We start from the raw sequence: 21,119 nt of genomic DNA, 5'->3' as shown, positions 1-21,119 counted from the left end.
TTCAGCTACTGAATGGGATGAAGAGCTAATCAACTAAATTAGTTACTGAAGAAAAATATTTTCCTCCAAATTTGCAGCTATTGTGTATTTCTGAATTCCATAGGAACATAACAATGCAGTCCAATGTAATGGTGGTATTTCAGTTTTTCTCAGCAGCTGTTTCAGCAAAGGCCATGCATAGCCACAGAAATCACTGCATTTTTGACAACTGCTGTAAGTTGGTATAATGTCCTCTGCCAAACTAGGGGCTAGCAAGACGGCTCTGTTATTTATTTCCCCACACTCACTCTAACTATCCTTGTTGTCATAGTCACAGAATAGATTCTTTAGTATTCTTTAAAAATAGTGAAGACTATTTGGAAGCTGCCACTGCATACTGCCATAACATCCTATTGCATCTTCGTTCTTTCATTTCTCATACTTGCTAAAATGCCCTGGCTTCTGGCTTATGTCCAGGTGCAGTTCAAGGTGCTGGTTTTGACCAAAAAAAACCTCTTAGCAGCTTGGTTTCTGGGGTTTTGCTTTGAAAAAAGTTCTGATAAGTTGGAAGATCTTGAAGGGAACGTCTTTCAAGTGAAAAGCCCTCAATTTATAACTTTGTTCCCCTGAGCACTCATTCACTTAGATTATTTAATTTGTCAAGGTTTCACATGGCTGCTGGACTGGAGAAGTTTTACATCTCACTGAATAGATAGGCCATCATAGTATTTTGAATGCATTTGTAAATTGTTCCTGCATATGCTCACATCATGGGATGAACAGCCATTATCTAACATATTTCAGGAGTTAAAAAAATAAACCAGAAAATAATAGGTGAGAGCATGTCTGAAATACATCCACAATAATAATTTTTATTTGCAAGAAAAGCACTCGGATGAATGCACACACAGAGGAAATAATTATCTGTGTTTAGTGTCAGCTTATGTTAAAGTGTGGGAGAAATACCACTGGGATCTTTTGGTCTGTGATACTGAAAAGCAGTAAGAGATACTTTATAATTGTATATTTTGGACATCCTCTAATGATGATGAGGAGGAGGATGATAATGATAATAACAGCAAGGCAGCACTTGCAATAAGAGGAGGAAATGTGAGGCTCTTACTCAAAGTTTGTATTACTAAGAAATGACCAGAGAGCAGCAGAAGTCTGTTGAAGAGCTTTCTGTCTTGAAATCTAAAATGCCTTTTTTTAAATCTCTTCTTAGAAAACTGCATTGTACTCGGAATTACATCCACCTGAACCTGTTCCTCTCTTTCATTCTAAGAGCAATCTCTGTTCTAGTCAAGGATGATATTCTCTATTCAAGCTCCAACACAGCTCATTGTCCAGAGGATCAAACCTCATGGGTAATAAACTTCATTTGCTACCTGGTATAATACTCTTGTGTCACTAAATTTTCCTTCCTGATCCTTTAAAAATATTTAGGAATACCAAGCTGTCACTGTAGACAATTCTGTAGAGAATATAATGACTAGCAAAATGGTGTATTAGAAGTCATTGGAAAAAGTAGGTTGCAGCACAAGTAAGAGAAGTTAAATGTGGTTTTGCATCTCCATGAAGGGACAACATGTCATCTACCAAAAACAGTCATAAGTAGCCATGGCTCAGAATATATATGGTCACTGCATTAATGAGCTGGGAGGGTTTAGGACAAGCAGGAGTACCATCAGTTGGTAACATTTAAAGGCAGCTCATCTCAAAATGTTCCAGCAGCTTTGTCAGGGGTCCAGGAATTGGATAGGTATCAATGGAGGAAAAGAAATCAGTCAGGAAATTAAATATTTGCAGGATTTGTCTTTATTAACTCCTCTGTACATTCTGACTATGACAGAAGTGTTTCATTTGCATTCTTGGCAAGCTAATATGTTTGCTGCATTTTCATTCACAAGGGTTAAAAAAATCTCAAGTATTGCTTTTAAAAGATTCACTGCTATATGATATTCTCTGCCTCTGTTGTTTCAATCAAAACTGCTGCAGAAGAACCATAAAAATACTGATGAATGCCTTCTGAATTTAATTTACTACAATTTAAGCTTGTGAGAAAAAAATAGAAGGACAATATTTATATTAATGAAATCATATTGTCCTAAAGCATAAAGTTCTTAGCAGTGAATATCAAGCTATATTCATGTCTGAATTCATAATCTGGAATATTTCTAATGAAGACAAATGGGCTCTGAGTTAGTAGACACAAAGTAGGAAAAACAGTTAGTAGGCAGACTGCCAGGGGTCATCCAAAGTCCTTGAAAGACTAGTCAATGGACTCTCAAAATACTACTTGATTTCTGCAAATTTCTTCTATTCTCTAGTTACTCTTGGCTGCAAAGCCTCATACTTTCCTGTTTGAATATGTTCAGCTTTGTGAACTGTTGGATAGTTTCTGTTGCATTATATGTGGGATGCTCTGACACCAGCTTGGCAAGGCTGCTTGCTCTTGCATTGGCTGGGTGCCACCTCTAGCTCAGAGCATGTGGGCTTTGCCCCTTTTGTCATGTGTGTGATGTTCCACAGTTCTGCTGCACACTCAGATGTCTAAAAGTACACGATTCAAAATGCAACATGAGTAGGTCCTGGAACTGAATGACACAGAGCCATCATTTTGGCTAACTCTTTACTGACAGATACCTTCGCTGTTCAGCATCTGGAAATACACTTGATACAGGATTAGGGAAGGGAAAACATTTTCATGCAGGGTTCTGCTATGTAAATAGAGACTGTAATAGAGGCAAGTATTGGAATCTAAAAGAGATTACAAAAATTTAGACTTTTGCTAATCTGGTTGTAAGTAGTAATAAGTATAACAGCAAATTTCAACTTGGATTTATTTTCTCCATGTTAAGTTTTCTGGCCCATTGCCAACCTGCGATGGATACAAAGCTTCATCCAATACAAAGGCCAGAGGTGACTGAACTAGATTTTTCTCTGGGCTTCTGTCTTTCACACGAGACAGTTTATCTCATCTGCTTTAAGACTTTTCTGTACGTGCCTATCTCTCTTCATGAGCTGTATAAGGAGCTAGTTGGCTAGGAGGTGGCAGCCTACACCAGAAACCTTGCTTATGGGCAGGTCAAATGAGGTGAAGTTAATTCAAGCCTTTGGGGTCTTAATTAGTTGTCCATATAGGCATAAATATAGGCCTGGATGTTACTTGGGATGCACTGAGATATCTGAGACACCACAAGAGGCTGATGGATGCAAAGAAGTATCTCTATGAAGACAGGCTGAGGGAGTTGGGGCTGTTCAGCCTGGAGAAGGCTCCCGCAGACCTTATGGCTGCCTTCCAGTACCTGAAGGGGCTACAGTAAAGCTGGGGAGGGGCTTTTTACAAGGGCTTGTAGTGAGAGGACAAAGGGTAATGGATCAAAGCTGGAAGAGAGGAGAGTTAAGTTAGACGTTAGGAGGAAATTCTTCACCATGAGGTTAGTAAGGCACTGGAACAGGTTGCCTAGGGAGGTTGTGGAAGCCCCCTCCCTGGAGGTGTTCAAGGCCAGGTTGGATGAGGCTTGTGCAGCCTGGTCTGGTGTGAGGTGTCCCTGCTCACAGCAGGGAGGCTGGAACCTGATGATCTTTAAGGTCCCTTCCAACCTTAACCATTCTATGATCTTATGATTCTATACCCTATGCTATATGGCTTAGCAGCTGGTGACTGGGGTCCCTGAGAACATCTCACTTCATGTTAGACACCTATGTTTAGACAGAGGAATCAATTACTAAACGAGTAGGTTACCTACTTGGATTTTTAACAGAAACAGTGGAGGTATGAAGGGTATTTAAAATGGGGAAGGCAGTAAAGCAGGCAGAACCTAGAAGTTTTATTTTGTCCATTTGTTTTGTCTGTTACAATCACCATATCATCACATTTCTCAGCTCAGTCTCAGCAGAAACATTTTCATATTCAATGCTTATATCCCAAATTCCTGCTGTGAAGAACCTAAGTAGCAGCAGCCAGCACTGTGGAATATCAGCAGCACAGACATATGAAAATGAATTCTGAAGAGCAGCACTCAGACTGTATCTTGGGACTTCATTTTATGATACATGCTTATATGTTTTGTTTATTAACACTAAAGCATTTTCTAAAGGAAAAACACAGTTTTTAAAAGTCTATTCAGTTTTATCTTCTATTTCTATTTGAGTATTTGTCATGTAAAGTTATATATTTCACTCAGTTTCTTAGTCAGCCTTGAAAAATTCATAAAGCAGTTTCTCTGTTAAATTTTACTATGATAGGAAACAGGAATTTTAGCTGGGATTTTGATATGTTTATTACTCACCCAGTAGATGAGAATTTATTCTAATAGCCATTCATTGACTATTGCAAATGTGTGCATTTATTGATAGCTACCACCTTTTACAGTATTTGTTACAGAGTTTTCAGATTTTCTGACCAAATTTGCTATGAGATCCATCTAAATACATTTTACAATTAATTTTCTTGATGTATACACAGTAACATTTACAATGTCCCTATTTGCTTAACTGTAGAAAATTGATTTTCTCTGGACCTATGTTACTAGTATTACGTGGGTCGTTACGATCTATTGGATATATTAAAACCAGACTAATACAGCATCTTTCCTGCAACAACTTTGATCCCTATTCTCATATTTCAGGTGGGCTGCAAGGCTATTTTGGTCTTTTTTCAGTATGGTGTTATGGCAAACTTTTACTGGCTCTTAGTTGAAGGACTTTACCTCCACATCCTGCTTGTGCTAATATTCTCCCCCAACAGACACTTCACAATCTACCTGCTGATTGGATGGGGTAAGAACTTAAACATCCTCCAATATTATTTTTTTTTTTCTGTGTGTGTGTTAGGTTAAATATTTCATACCAAGGTAGTCATGCCATTTCTGTGGGATGATTCCACAAACTCACTAGTTCCTCAGTTGAGCACAGGTTACAGCTGCTGTACCATGGGAGAGAGAGGGCAAAGTGCTCAAGCATAACTGCTGACTTGCTCCTTGTTGTGGCTCTGACCTGTGCCAGTCTGCACAATGCCCAGGGGTTCTTCAGGAGATAGAAGGGTACAAGGACTCCCACCACAAAACATCTGATGCAGGCTGTCCTAACTTGGGAGGAAAAAGAAAGTTTAGCTGCACAACCACAGGCTATGCTATTTGCCCTTTTGAAAAGCCCAATAATATTCTTCATATGGTTTTAAATACATGTATTCTTTTCATTTCCAGAAAGTGCAATGATATTTACACAGAGCACGTTAAAGCTTCCAGTTATAGGTGCTCATAAAACATTTAGCTATTGCTGGGAAATGGGAATAAACCAGTGTGTAGGAATGATTCCTTAGAAAGTGATTTACACTTTGGTTTTTTATTGTAGTCCTTGGAAGTGTATCGGGAATGCATAACTTGTATCTGTCTCCTTGTAGGTGATTCTGACAGCTTGAAAGAAACCTAAGAAAGGCATGTTCTTTGACTATTAGTTATTATGGCTGCATTTTTATAAGAAATACACCCACTTCCCTGCAGTCTTTCTTTGTAATACATTGCTTACATCACACAGCTCATCAGATGGGTATCTCCCTCCATTCACTAAACTGTTTACTACATGCTGTATATTTGGGGAATAATTGGTTACTAGCGGGATGAAATTTGTCTCTGTGTGTGGACTTTTTGTGATAATCCTCTAAAATTCTTTGGGATTTTTCAGGAATTCCTACTATATTCATTATTACATGGACAGTGACACGGATCATTTTAGAGGACACTGGGTAAGTGTTCAGAGGAGAGAAAGCTTAAAGATTGTGCCGGTACAGTCCTGGCCTTGGATATAGTGGTGTTCACACAGAGCTAGTTTGGTGTTCTGAAAGGGACGAGCACAGAACTGAAATTTCAGATATGGCAATCAAGGGACAGGTGTTTAGGAGCTCTTCAGCATGCTCTTTATGCTTGATGTTTATTTGAAAAGCTCAAGGGCAGGATTGGGCAGAGTCCTTACACCAAGTGGAACTAAGCTTGGTTTCCCTAAGCACCAACATTCTCCATGATGTCTAATGGTACAGTCTAGTGTGCCTGCTGCTTTAGATGATCTGAATATGCATATTAAAGCCAGGGAACTAAAATTAAAAGCGGAAAAAGATTGAATGCCAAATTCTAAGCTAGAACAAGTGTATTTTTTTGTGTGCCTTGACTTGTATGAAAGAAATACTTCTCTTTATAGGTCTTGCTTGTCAGATGATATTAATGTCAACATCATTTTCCCTCTTTTTTTTTATAGTTGCTGGGATACAAATGAGCATGGTGGTCCCTGGTGGGTTATACGAATACCAATTTTAATTTCTATTATAGTAAGTAAACTCTGAAGCATGAATTATAGATCAGTTCAGCACTGTGCAGTACATACAGCCATTATTCTTTACTGCTGGTTACAGATAGGCGAGAATTCTGTTTTAATGAAAAGAAATTGCACTGTAGCAAAAATGTTAAACAGATGCCAGGGGCATAAAAATTTGTTGCCTTCAAAATTTATCTGCCTCCTATTAAATGAGCAGTGGCTTCTATTTGTATGTTGTTCTTTCTTCACCATCTCTTCTGTTTATGAGCCTGGGGGAAGTAAAAATCTAATTATACTTTTCAATGAATTGCAGATTTGATTTTGCTTGTAAATACATAGCCCTACAATTGAGAACCTGATATTATTGCAGCCATAAAAAACTATGGCTGTGCATATCTTTCTTTAATTGGTAGCCTAGTGAAATATATATTGAACATGGAGTATTTGAAAAAGAATACCATTTAAGAATGTGCACGGGGCTTTTCCTGCATGGAACTCATTAGAATTGCTGGAGTAGAATAATAAAATTTGTTACTGTGATGATTGTGTAATTAACTTTGGGCATGATATACTATGGTCCTGTGTCTGTTTCTGAAAACAATCACGGTGCAAAATAATACATTTTAGGTACACTTGCTTTATTTTTAATATTTTAGTCAGGAAAACGAGGGCAGCATTAGGTTACAGGAGATTTCAAGAGTCCACATTATACATAGGCTTTCAGTCTGTGCCTGCTGAAAATCATTTTGAGAGAACTTCCTATTACCTTCATTGGAGTGAATTCTACAGTGCTTAAAGAGAAAACAGAGTAGGCATTTGTGTGAAATGACATAAGGTAAGGACTGAGAGGAAAAATGTTTCATGATATGAAGAAATGGGCATGCAACAGAATGGCAGCGTTGAAGAGAGTATGTGTACCTCAAAGGAGCTGGAGAATGGGGGATGGTCCACAATGAGGAAGGATAAAACAAACCACCTGCTGTTTACAGAAGGATGAAAGTCTATACTCTGGATGTTCAATTTAAACAGCTATCTGGTAGACAGCTGAGACTTCATGTGCCAGAAAGCAGTTCTTCTCCAAATAAGTCCTAGACCTGGAAACAGAAGTTACCCAATTGCTCATTAGCAGACTTGAATTGCAGCTGGATCTTAACAAAGACTGGAAAATTATTTCTGACTTAAGGAAATTTGATATTAGTCAGTCAGCAAAAGTCCATGATACCAGAAAATAAAAAAATCAGAATCACTGTTTAAGGCAAAGAAATGGTTGTTCTCTTTTTTTTTTTTTTTTTTTCTTCAATGGTTCTGTTACTGATTTGATACAACAGGATTGTAAGACATAGGGAAACATTTTGCAAATGACCTTTTCTGGCTTGCTGGGTGCACATCATTAGGATCTGCTGTTTTCTTCCAGATATGTTTCTTCTCTTAAACAGCATGTTTTAGGGATGAGAGCGACTAAACACAGCCGAGTCACACTGCGGTGTGTGCTGTGTGAAGCCTCTTACTCCTCTGATTAGGTGATTCTTCAGCTGTTTGAACAACTACAGTTTGCATTTAGGAAGTTAAGCTGTGAAAGGGAATTGTAAAAGCAGTGATACTCACCCTTTCCTTCTGAATAAGTAACATATCTTGTTATACAACCAGCATGTTCATTGTGGCAGCTGGGATGCCATGTAATATAACTGCTGTGCAAAGCAGAGGGTTTGTTCATGGAGCAGGATTTTCTAATGAAATGTCACATAAAATTGGTCATTGATTGGTGAAAAACACTACATTCATGGCAACATAATTTTCAATATACATACACCATTATAAGCCTCAGCATTTCCTGTTACCCTCTAGAAAAAAATACATGTTGATGATACAAAACTGGGAGTAAAGGGATCATGCTGCCTGCTGTTCAACACTGAAAAAATTAACTGGAAGTTCTTTGGATAGGTGATGTGAGAGAGTCATGATGTTTCTCAATAAATGTATGATGTATTTTCATCATACTCACCCACACAGTGCCTTCAGTCTGCTCAAGAATGTGGGAAGACTGGAAGACTCACAAAGAATGGTGACAAGGATAACCAGCAGTAACAATGGTTTCAGTAGTAGGGAGGACATCTGTGTAATTAGTCAATGACATGAACACAGAAAAACTCTGAAAGTAGCTGAGTTACAGGAAAATAAAGGAGAGCAGAACACATAAGGTGAGAACTCTCATCAACTGCCTATATAATGCCATGAAAGGAAGCCCAGAGTATGGCTGATATTGAAGTCTTTAAGAGGTGGAAGAAGAGTGAAGCAAAGAATAGAAGAGAGCCTGATTGTGAGGATGGTGCCATGAATAGATTTTCAAAAGATGAAGGAAATCAAGAAAAGGTTGCAAGAATCAATGTTTTAACTGCGTTAGATTTAAAAGGAAGTTTGCTCAGTCTTCATGCCGTATTCACTCTCTTCCATTGATTTCTGTGTTAAGTCCAAACATTTTCATTGCTCACAGGATTGTACTTGCTATAAGGTTATTATCCATCAGTAAACGGTATTGTGAGAGCAAGTTCTGAAGTCACTCCTCATTGTAGGAGTGGCTTCAGTTAATTCAGCATGTCAGGAACCTTTTCTGGCATCTCCTTCTGACAGTTTTGGCTTGAGAAGAGTTATTTGGCAGGCTTCCATGCTTCATGCTGTACACATTTCAGAGTTATTTAATTGGGGGTGACAGTTCCAAACAGTTAATGTGGTGTTACCCATATTCTCCATTTAGAAAATGCCTTCCCAGCTGTCTTCTCCATACTTCCACTTACATAAACTGCTGTCATTTGGGAAGGAGTGGTGTTCAGGAGGAAACAGGACTTCCATCACATTAAAGTAACTGGGAAATGTTTATCTTGTTATGTCACATTGCAGGTAGTATAAGGGACTAAACAGCAAGAAATTATACATGCTCAAGCAATATACTGAGACACAAAAAGTTATTTTCAGAGGTCAACCAGCAGGAAAGGGTACCAGCAGCATCACATTATTTTCTCATTTTCCTGTTCTTAGATTTTCAGTGATGATAATCTTTGAACTTGAAAAGCCTACAAATTGTTAAGACTGGATAAAGAAGAGTTTCAGGAACACACCAAGGCAGAGACTGAAGGTTTCAAACAGTGAGGCAGGCACTGTCTGCTTGGGTATCCAGTCTCCCGATTTGAGGCTTTGGAATTTTTCTCTAAGTTGATTCTTCTAAACTGTGCACTTGGTGCAGCTGTTTATGTAGCTATAGCTGTAGTTTTTAGCTGATGTTGTTGCTGTGAAGGTGTGGATTCCAAGCGTTCCCTCACTTCAGTACAAGGATGCTATAATTAGTGTGCAGTTTTCTAGACCACACCAAATAATCCAGCACTAGAAAAGCTGGTGAACACAAGATGGCAAAAGCCAAGGATAAAGAAATAATGGGAGTGAGACTTAGGATCTACTGAGTTTTACACTTCAATTTTCTAGATTGATCAGGGTCTGATGACAGGTTTTTTTTTATGCAAGTGCCTTTCTATGAAATAAAATATGAAATAAAACAATACTAATGTTCTATCTCAGAGGGCTGTCACGAGAACTAGACTGCAAGGATTTAGTTCCTTCAGTGATAATGTCTTTGTCAGTACCCAAGACAGGGAGATACTTGTGAGGTGCTCTTTTCATGCTTGATTGGAGTGGATAGATCACCTGAGCAGCAATCTTCTCTTCCCCTAATTCACACAGAAAATATTACAAGTCAAGGCAAGCGGCAAGAGAGGGTCAAAACTGCATATGGAACTCACATTTTCCTTTGGGCTTCCAGACATGGATCCACATGACAATTTAGGACAGTGCTTGATTGCACCAAATCACATCCAATGTCCCATCCTGCTAGGAAACCTGTCTTCAGCTGAGATTTTTGGAAGGAGGGCATTTCTGTCAACTAAAGGGTTCAAAGGCTTTTGCCAGCCAGACTAGAACTGGTGGCCATGCAGAGGTGTGCTGGACCTAACAGACCTAGTGAGGCAGAAAATAGACAATAGGTTTGACAAAGTAGGGCTTGATGTGTTCTGGCAGGAGGTGCACAGCCCCCACTGCTGTGTTGATTTGTCTGACTTCCTAAGCATTTTTTTTGTGCTGTATATTGAGTGGGGAGGTCAGAAATCACCTTTTTTTTTTTTTTTCTTTGCAGGTGAATTTTATACTTTTTATTAGTATTATAAGAATCTTACTGCAGAAGTTAAGATCTCCAGATGTTGGAGGAAATGACCAGTCACAATACAAGTGAGTCATATTTTTAGATATTATACACAGAACCAGAACAATCTCTGTAAGATTTCATCTGCTGAAACCTGCTGCCAACAATGCTCTGATACTATAGTTGCTTTTAATTTAGAACTATTTTAAATGTGGTTTAATAAAGTTTTTATCTCTATGCTGAAATATGAAACATTATTTTTTTTGTCAAAACAATAAATGCAATACAAAATACACAATTTCATCAAGACCAATAAGTTATTCTTGAATTTGAGTTTAATCCATGAACTAATATGCTGCTACAAAAATATGAAGTGTTATGTTTTTTTTAATGCATAAATATTTCATTTCAACATAACAAAAGTTTAAAGATCAAAATGTTTCTCTTTAACCTCCTTAAAAGCTTTAAAAAAATTTTCTAAAATACTTTTTGTTGTAATATTTAAATATATTTTAAGAGCTGGAAAGGAATTATGTTGTTCTCAAAAAAGCAAAAAAAAGAAATATAATGGTTTACATTTATGAATACACTATCTTTATTTTTCTAGAGGAAAATAAGTGTTTCTGATTTAAAGCAACTTAATTTCTCTTTAGGCTTTCTTCTTCTGCATTTGGTTTTGAACACAAAATCCATTCTTTCCACAGCTTTAGAATTAAGTGATGTTGGAACGTTGTTGCTTTGCATTTGTTCTTTATTATATTACTATACCAGTTGTTGCTCTTTATCATAAATAGTTGCTGGATACTGTAATCCAGAATCAAGTCTGTTGTAGTAGGTCTTATTTTAAAGCTCAGATATAGTCACTGAGTTTGTCACTTCAGGATGTCACTGTCTTATTTCAATGACAAAACCTAACATGAACACTGAAAATTCAAAACCATTCAAGTGGCCTTTGAAAATGATCTCCTGGATAACATCTTTAATTAATTTTATTAAATCCTCAATTCCTGTCCTAAAAGCAGATGAAACATGGCACGCTGAAGTGAAACATACCTTTAAAGCCAAGAGATCTAGGATCTTATGTGTTTTGTAAACAATATGACACATTGAATGCAAAAAGTGAAGAATCCTGATGTACCACAGAAAAGGTGACAGGACTAGATTGACATAAGGCTTTTTATCACAGAGCTACAAAGGTCTTTTTTTGTTGTTGTTCTGCTCCTTGAATTAACCAAATATGGGAGAACCAAGTCAACCTAGATGAAATGATGCAGTTGCCACAGTATTATTTAGGACAATAACTGACCTGTGGGCAGGAAATCCCTTCAATTTTATTTCTTGTGGCAGGAACTTCTCTTTGTTTCCATGTGGTATTTATGTAATTTATGAAAACGAGGCATTCCCATCCTACCAGTCCCATCTTTTTCCACAATTTACTGTAGCAGTTCATAGTATAAAATGTTCATTAATAGCAACCCTATCTTTTATTATTCAGCCCTCTGAATTCTTTGCTTTTAGCATTTGATTGCCTGATTAATTTTGGATTGGATGGTCTTTAGCCAATACATCTGGGAACAGTAGATTGATCTCCTCAAGAAATACTGCATCTACAGAACAAATTACAGGTCTGGAAGGCTTGTTTTTCAATATGCAAATGCATTTTCTAAAACACCAGTAAAAATAAGGCTATTTTGTCTGTCCCTTTCCTTCAATAATATTTAAGTATAGTATAGAGAATGTAGCATCAGTTAGACAAAAATTACTAAAACAGGAATCAAGGGAAAGTCAAATATGAGTCTAAAATTAATACAACTCAGCCAAGTAGTAGTTTTTTCCCCTCTTCTGTCCCATTTGCTTGCAGCTTCCAACCTTTTTGTTGCTCTTTTTACTTTTGCAGTTGGTAAGGTTAAGTTGAAATAAAATCAGTTTTCCATTTCACTTGAAAAACCACAAAATTTGCTGCCATCATCATTTCTTCCAGTTGTAAATTAATTTCTTCTACCAAGGAAATCCTATTTGTCCCACTTACTGGTATCACCTTTAGATGTGAGGCTTTTACTATTCTTGAGAAACTTTGCTGTCAGTCTTGATTATTTCTACATAAATAGATGCAGGCTCTGGGACATTATGAACAAAGGAAGGCCATGAAGACTGGCACAGAAAATATAAAACTGCTTGAAAAATCTTGACTTTTCTGTTAAAATACGTGAATTCACAGCAGCATCCTTTCATCATTGTATCAAGTGATATTCATCATGACAGTGATGAATTAAGGGACTCAACACTATAACTTCTGAATTTTATCTGATACCAGACATCCATAATCATGCACGACTGGCCTTGTATAATATATGAAACTGATGTTATTGGAGTGAAAGAAGTGATGGGTAAGGGATAATTAGCAATTCATCATTTCAGTGGTTTCATAGGCAGTTTGTCAAAGCTGCTCTGCTTAATAATTCAATGTTCTTCTTTCTTCAGTAGTGTTGTCTTCTAAAGTGTATTATGTAATTGACAACATTAAAAATTAGTTAATTGTATATGCTTAATACCATCAGCATAGTTATGTTAGTATCTTGGGGTCAATCTGAAATTGCTTATGAAAATGTAACAGTTGAGATTTTTCTGGATTACATTTCCCAGGTACTGTTTGCATACTGTGTTTGTGCAATGTACAGGCTAATCATACAGCTGCACATTTAAAGGAAATTAACATTAGTTAATTTCAAGAGAGATTTTGCCTTCCATACAAAAGGATCTGTCAGTATGACTTTGCAAGAAGGCATTAGTCCTTTCCACTCTTAACCCTTTATGCCAGGTTGGAAAAATACCTTGAGAGACCTTGTGATGCTTTGTCAGATGTGATCCTGTGGAATAACGCAGTAAAACCTCACGTCCAAAAATGGTGCCATGACAGCAGGCTGGGAACTGGATTTGTGTCAAAGAGCCAAAGTGGAAGGCAGATGTTACACCCTGCTGCTGTCCAGAGGGCAACTGAAAAGGGACTTTTGGTTTAGAGATGCCCTGTAGCCTTTTGCCAGCTTTTGGAAGAATACAAGATCAGCAAGACCAAGTGTAACATGGAATTGCACACGTTAATGTATAAGGTCACTATGTGGCTAAGCTCAGAGCAAGCCTGAAAGGAAAACAATGTGCAATAAATGACTCTTCCTAAGACTGCTTATAAATCTGAAGTCATACGAGGTTTATGCAAATGATACTGCGTTAGGTTCTTAGTAAAACAAAAGCTTGTCATTAAACTTCAGCTTTTTATCTTTTATTTACCCAGGAGACTAGCAAAATCCACATTGTTGCTTATTCCATTATTTGGAGTCCACTACACAGTGTTTGCTCTGTTTCCTGACCGCAGTTCCAATAACTATAAAATCATCTTTGAGTTGTGTTTGGGATCTTTTCAGGTAAATTTTGAAGTTTTTATTCAAAAGAAGTTTTATTGCCCTAGGTTGGTGCTGCTCACTAACTGAGGGATATTGTCTCTTTCCAGGGGCTGATTGTTGCAGTCCTGTATTGTTTTTTGAACAGTGAAGTAAGTCTCACCTTTCCTACCCAGGTTGTTAAACATTGTTTTCAGTAAATATAAAAGTGCTCCTATAATTCCAATCTTATACAAGAAGCTGTTTTAGAAAATGTTTGCATTCCTATTTGTAGTATATATATGTAGCAGTTTCTATGCAACAGGAGAAGTCATTGCATTTGGGTGAAGAGTGAAGAGCTGTTTGAAATCCAGTTTCTTGCAAACTGAAGTGTTAGTATGTGCATCTACTGTTAGTTAACGCAATGTAGCTCTAGCTCTGTTATAAGCAATGTGGATTGTCCAAATGCAAGAAGTCTAGAACTTTATCCAAAACTTGAAACACCATTTGGTAAGTAGCTAGAGATGATCTTCTGGCAGAAACTGACCCTCAGAACAGCTACAGATTTTCAGAAGTGCTCAGCATGTGGCAGCTTTCCTAATCTCCGCTGAGGAAGATGCAAGGAGCTCCTTTTGATATTAGCTGCTTTTTAAGGTAGATTTACAATAATCGGCATGCAGTGTCTGACTGGAGGAGTCTGTTGGAAGAACACACCTGTTTGCACAGGGAATTGACATTCAGGTCTCCTGAGTGCAAGTCTGATCTTTGATATTTTCAAGATACCTGATTTCAATCTAATCATTTGAGTCTGTGCATGTGATTAATAAGCTAGATACCAAAACCTGGTGTTGGAGCACAGTTGATACAAAAGTGTCCTCCTTACAGACAGTGCAGACAGTCTTCACCTCAGTTTTGTAATCTTTGTAAGATCTGATTTGAAGGGAAACTAGAGGGAAGGGAGGTCATCAAGTGGGGCTTTGAGAGGCTTGTGGAGCAGACCTTTGCAAACCTCATGAATCTTAACAAGGCCAAGTGCAAGGTGCTGTGCATTGGGTTGTGACAATCCCCAGTATCAATACAGACTATGGGATGAATGAACTGAGAGCATTCCTGAAGAGAAGGACTTGGAGATACTGGGGGATGAAAAACTGGACATGAGCTGGCAATGTGCATTTGTAGCTGAGAAAGCCGATAGTATCCTGTATTAAAAGAAGCTTGGCCAGCAGGTTAAGAAGGGTGATTGTCCTCAGTACAAGAATGACGTGGACCTGTTAAAGTGAGTCCAGAGGAGTGCCACAAAAATTATCAGAAGGCTGCAACACCCCTCCTATACAGACAGGCTGAGAGAGTTGGGATTGTTAAGCCTGGAGGCGAGAAGGCTTTGGGGAAACCTTATGGCAGCCTTTCAGTATAAAATGGATAGAATATAAAGAAGATGTAGAAAAACTTTTTAGCAGGGTCTGTAGTGACAGGACAAGACGTAAGAGTTTTAAGATGAAAGAGGGTCTAGTTAGATTGCATCTAAGGAAGGAATTTTTTCTATGAGGGTGGTGGAGACACTGGCACAGATTGCCCAGTGAGGTGGTGGATGTCACATCACTGAACTTGTTCAAGGTCGTACTGGATGGGGCTTTGAGCAACTTGATCTAGTGAAAGATGTCCCTATCCGTGGCAAGGGGTTGGACTAGATGATTTGTAAATGTCCCCACCAACACAAACTGTTCTGTGATTCTATTACTAGAGATCCCCATTTGACAGCAACAAATATGGAAAAGTTCCTAATGTAAAGAACACTTTCAGCTCATTTTGTCTTTTTAACACAGGTGCAAGGGGAGCTGAAAAGAAAGTGGAGGAGTCTGTGTTGGAAGCAGACAGCAGGCAGGGATTACAGACTCCACAGCTCTTCGATTTCTCGAAACGGATCAGAAAGTGTTTCTCAGCTCCACCGAAATTCAAGGGCTCAGTCGTTTATGCAGACAGAGACCACCATGATATAAATCATCTAAGTCCCCCAAAAGATGAAAAACTGTGGGATATATCATTCATTATGCAGCTTAATGTGATATTTTATAAAATGTACAGTTTAGTGCTTTGCTTTTCTACATGTTGGTATTTTGGAAATTGGTTTGTGCAGCCAACCAGGTAATAACAGAGACACCTGTCCCATGGATGCTTTATTTTTTTTTTTTTTTTAGTGGTATTCATACTAATTCTGATGTTTCCTTGCTGCTTACTAGCTGTAACTATTAAAAAATTCATTTACTCTAATGGTACCTTTACCCTTCAACATGTCTTCAAGATAGATGTGTAGTATCCTGCTCAATGCAGACCTCTGTGGTACATGTTGAAAAGGTTAAGATGGGAAGCAAGATGATGTCTTATACTTTATTTATACTTAAGGAAACATTTATTTCCTCAAGGATTAGAAAATTCATTCCTAATGAATGTTTATGGAAAACAACACAAAAATAGAGAAATGTAAGACTATAATTAACTGCACCAGGAATTCAGTGTGCTAATCCAGGAAAACATTAACATTATTTGTACAGAGGGACAAAATGTAGAACTTCTTGACTAGCAGAGTAAATTTCAGAGATTACTTTCTACAGAGTTTGATTCCAATCCTGTTATTCTTTCAAAAGTGCCTGGTTTTATGTTTAGGTGCAGAAAGTGGGGCTACCTTTGCAGTACATACAGAAAAGGCTACTGTGAATAGCTTAGATTAAAACATGAGCATTTTCCAATAGTGCTATTGCAATGACCAGTTGTTCTCTTCTGTTTAAATCAGAGAGATTTCTGTTGATCTTTTATTAAACAATTTTCTGAAGAGGTGCTTTATTGCTAGAGGAATCTGGCATAGAATTAACAGCTTTGGATAGCATATTACCCATTCAAAATATATATTTTTATATAGTTTAATTTAAATAAGCCTCTAGAACTACAGTACTTGGCAGCTAAAACAAGTAATATTGCAATAAATTTAAAACTGCCATTTAAAGAATAAGGTGAATTATTTTAGCTTAATTCTATGCTATGTCTTATCTGAACTAATTGTAGTTTAGTTCTGAACATGACTCCAGAAAAAAAAATTAAACAGAATCCCTAAAAAATACCTTAAGTGGCATAAACAGAAAGAATTCTCAACAACACCAAGCTTCCTATGTAGACACTCCATAAAGAAATAACACAGAACTGACAGATTCTTATACACATGCACAGAACATTCTTTCTTTAAAAGAAATCCAGTGATGTTTACTTCTCATGTCACGTTCAACCATGTCCACTCGAAATAGCAAGTGGGAATAATAAATATTTGCATGAGTACCACTGATCCATAAAAGAAATTGCCCTGATATTTCAGAAAACAGATTGGATGGAGCTAGCAGAATCCAAGGTCCATAATATTTCCAGGGAAAGGGAAGAACAGCATCTAGGGCGTGTCTTGACAGACATACATAAAAATTCTTGAAAATATTAACAGAACTGGGAATATTGTTGGCAGCCATCAAAGGGTCCATACCCTTTCAGTCTGATTTAATGTAGCTATTTATCAGTCAAACACAATTTATTTTAACAGGACTACCCTGGAGTGACACAAAGTTGTGTCAAAGACAGAAAATGCCCCATGGTTCACATGGGTACTGCAAAACAGGTAACTGTGAATGTTACATGACACCAACCTTTACACAAGAGGTATCACTTGGTGAAGTTAACTATGAGAATCTGAAGTGAGGTAGGCTGGCTGCCCGCTGATAGTCCCATGGGGTCTAAAGATGTGCCCCATCACCCGTATTTAAACTATATATTCCCAAAGGCTTTAGACACATAAACCGATGTTAAAGTGTATCTCTGAACAGTCCTATCAACAGACTCTTAACTGCAAATGTATGCAGACACATTGGAGCTTTGGGAGCAGCTCCTCTACCGAAATTAAATATGCCTGTGTGCTTGTGGCTTCTTTGTCTGAAGTGGCTTCAGGACTGCGTAGCTCTCTGAGATTTGACATGTGGAATGTACTTTTTCCCCAGAATTTCTAGGGTAGAAAGGCACACTGACAAGCATTCAAACATTCTCATCTTTCTTTTCAAAGGAGGCTTTTTGAGCTGGTGCAGGGATAGAATGATGGTATAGAAATAGAGATTTCAAGCAGTCAGTTCCATCCGGCTGTTCTGCCTGCTGCATCTCCAATTGTATGTGTTTGCAACTCATTGTATTCTAGAGAAAACTGTATTTGTTCCATTAGGTGAGGATGGAGAAAGTCTGCCTTTTAATGATGATACTTACTTTCTGGATTACAAAACAGTAAAGCTTAAATAAGAAAATACATTTTAAATTGCAGCCAAACAACATGGTTTCCTTTAACAGGATGCAGATGTGTTTGGATTTGATTCTACTTTTAATGTATGGAGTAATGCCATATGAGACAATGAAGTTGCACCACTGGGAGAACATAGATCACTGAGTTTGTAAAGGACTATGTGGCCATGCAAAGAATGACACATGAGAGAGAGGTGCTGCATATAGTTTTCTTTGAAACCAGTGAAAAGTTCAGCACTATGTGGAACCTTATCCCTCTATTAAAAATCATGGAATCTAAAGAAAACATTTTATCTGTAAGACAGTTTAACTTCATAATGCTTTGTGCAAGTATTTTCATGTCAGTAAAGTCCCACAGGGTGCTGTGCTCACTTGTTTTCACTCCCAGAAAATTCTAATTTCTCAATAATTTTATGCAATGTTACAGCATCAAATGTTTGACACTCATCTGCCTTTTCACACAGGGATGCATGTCATATTAAAATGGATGTAAAAGCTGCAAAAAATCTGCACCATTCTCTTACATCCACTTCATGTCCTGATGGACCCCAGACATACTTCCCTCTGCTTTTCAGATGGTGATGAGGAAATTGACAGGCACAGACTCAGCAAACCAGAGTCTATCTGGGGCAGCATTATGAAATAAGGCATTGCCAAATGCAGTCTCTCCATACAGAATGTCTAAGATGAGTCATATGCATTATTTGTCTCCTGTTGTGAGTTCTATGGGTTCTAAAAAACAGCTGTTGACTTTGAATTTATCCATTTCAGCAAAGAGATTGTGAATAAAGTCCAGGTTTGCTTTATACAGAATTTTTTCAGACATCTCTAATGAAAAATCAAGCATTAAGTATGTCTGATAAAAAAGAACTGGCAAGTAATCTGCAGAGGAAGCTGCTACCTATATAAGGGTTATTGTCCAAGCAATTCCTGTCTGTGCATAAGAATGCAGGTTACTAACAAAAGTACCTTCACCTTGCCATGAGTGCCTCTATAAGCTGTGGGCTGTCAGTGCTAGTCTGACATAACCAAATAGCAGAAGTTATTATGCAGTGGTATTCTGCTGATGAAAAACAATATTAAAACAATGTGTTCTAGCATATATGCTACGGGTGTACAACAGGGTAGCATTCTGTGGCACAGTTTAACCACTCTGTGTTGGGCCTGGTTCTGTCCAGTGGTAACAGCATGTAGTTAAATCTAAGTCAGTGACATTTCCATTGTCAGCTAAACCAGTGGCTGGAATGTCCCCAAATCTTTTATTTCCCAAAGCACTGTAATAAATGCATAATAACCTGCAGCTTTTTTTTTTTTTTTTTGCCTTTTTTTTTTTTCCTGGCACATGAGTATTTTTTTGAAATTATCTTCTGTTGTCTTTATCAATAACTTTTTATCTGTCAAGTATGGTAAAAATTAAAGATGATGTAAATGAATGTCATTATTTTTTACAAAATGTACAGAGTACGATGTTGTATAGATTAATGTGTGTAAATAGATTTCCCTTTCATACTGAAATTCCCTATCTGTTCTGGTTCCACTCATTTGTTCTTTTCTGTTTTCAGTTTTTATTGTCACATACCTAAAAGCCTTCTCTGAGATGTGTTATATATAAAGCTGTGAACAAATAAGTGTTTACATCTTTATGCTATTAGAGATAACAGTAGTTAATAACACCATAATGGACTGAAGAGGAATCAAAGAATAAAATTTTAAAGGTTTTGCACAGAACTTATTTATGTGATGTATATATTTACGAGATGCACACACAAACCATATTTTCAAAACTGAAAAGGGTCATCCTGCCCTGGCAGCTTAGGATTCCTCAGCAATGCAATTAAAATTTAATTGTATTGCATGGAAAACAAAAGGCTGGGAATAGGAATGAGCACAGGGAAGAGACACACCAGGGCACAACTGGCAGGGGCACATGACTGGTGGAGCCAGTGAGGGAGGTGAGCACATGGAGGAGGAGGTGGCACCTTTGGGACAGTGTACTTCCCCTGGCAGGAACACCCAGCAGGGACAAAGGGCAGAGTGCCATTTTGCTGTCCCTCACAGACTAGGAAATCTATCCCCTTCTGTGTGTATCTCTAGTTACCACTAAAGCTGCATCACCAGGTGAGGTCTGCTGACCCTTTGAGAGACCTGAGCTCTCATCCTCTCCCACCTTATGTGTGCACCTCTGAGCTGCTGGTCAGTCTGAACCCTTTTACATTCAATTACAGGACTGCAAAGGAATTCTGTGTCCTCACCCACACGTGTGTCCCCTCTCCCTCATTGCTCACTGGGTGGCTTCACAACCAGATCACCCTAACATATGCAATGAGTTGCTTTAGGCCTTATGAGCTTGAACATTCAATGGTAGAGGTGGGTAGGGCAGCTGTCAACTGGATTGATTCCCCTAAGTGCTGGCAACAGCACCTGCAGGTTTTCATGGTGAGTCTGAGTCCTGTCCCATGTAAAGAGTGGATCCCTTTAAACAATTCTGAATTATTTTAACACTTCAATGCTGACAGTCTCCTGTAGCTAGAGAAATGTATGTCTCCAGCATAAAAGCAAAAGCTCATGTACTGGGGAGGAGTGACGGAGCCTGCACTCAAGCAGTAGCTTCAGGAAGCAAACATTTCAGTTACAAGCTGTGACGGTTCTGTGACGTACTACCAGCTGTGGCAGTCCCTGAGCTCTGAACCTGTAACCACTGGTCCTCAGGCAGCCTTGACTAGAGCACAGAGCTCCAGTTTTCTCTGATTGTACCAAGGAACTTATTGGGACTTTTCGAAAGGTGAAGGAAATCAGTGCCTGGGATAGTGAAGCAGTCAGAAAGCCTGGCTGCATTCCCGTCTCCCTCTCCCCATAAGAGAGCTGAGCTAGAGAACTAGAGCAAACAGCAAAAGAAGAGGTATTTAGTCTTATGTGTGGGGAGAAGATGGGCCATTCTCCACAGTTGCAAACTG

The 21,119-nt window shown here is 38.2% G+C and overlaps 1 protein-coding gene across 2 annotated transcripts in view; it reads left to right on the top strand.

Moving 5' to 3' along the window:
* VIPR2 (vasoactive intestinal peptide receptor 2) overlaps positions 1–19,893 on the top strand; it is a 51,784-nt gene extending 31,891 nt beyond the window's left edge. Inside the window, exons 6-13 of one of the 2 annotated variants that reach the window (XM_051612397.1) lie at positions 1,205–1,346; positions 4,614–4,764; positions 5,668–5,728; positions 6,235–6,304; positions 10,469–10,560; positions 13,764–13,893; positions 13,980–14,021; positions 15,672–19,893. In XM_051612397.1, coding sequence (XP_051468357.1) covers positions 1,205–1,346; positions 4,614–4,764; positions 5,668–5,728; positions 6,235–6,304; positions 10,469–10,560; positions 13,764–13,893; positions 13,980–14,021; positions 15,672–15,845 — 862 coding nt within the window. In that variant the 3' untranslated portion in view covers positions 15,846–19,893. The remainder of the gene's footprint in view (positions 1–1,204; positions 1,347–4,613; positions 4,765–5,667; positions 5,729–6,234; positions 6,305–10,468; positions 10,561–13,763; positions 13,894–13,979; positions 14,022–15,671) is intronic. The other variant, XM_051612398.1, reaches the window with a different exon arrangement.
* The last annotated feature ends 1,226 nt before the right edge of the window (positions 19,894–21,119 follow it).

The sequence above is a fragment of the Apus apus genome, chromosome 2 (assembly GCF_020740795.1).
Source record: "Apus apus isolate bApuApu2 chromosome 2, bApuApu2.pri.cur, whole genome shotgun sequence".
NCBI lineage: Eukaryota > Metazoa > Chordata > Aves > Apodiformes > Apodidae > Apus > Apus apus.
The sequence above is the reverse complement of the archived record's forward strand: the minus strand, read 5'-3'. Positions and strand labels throughout refer to the sequence as shown.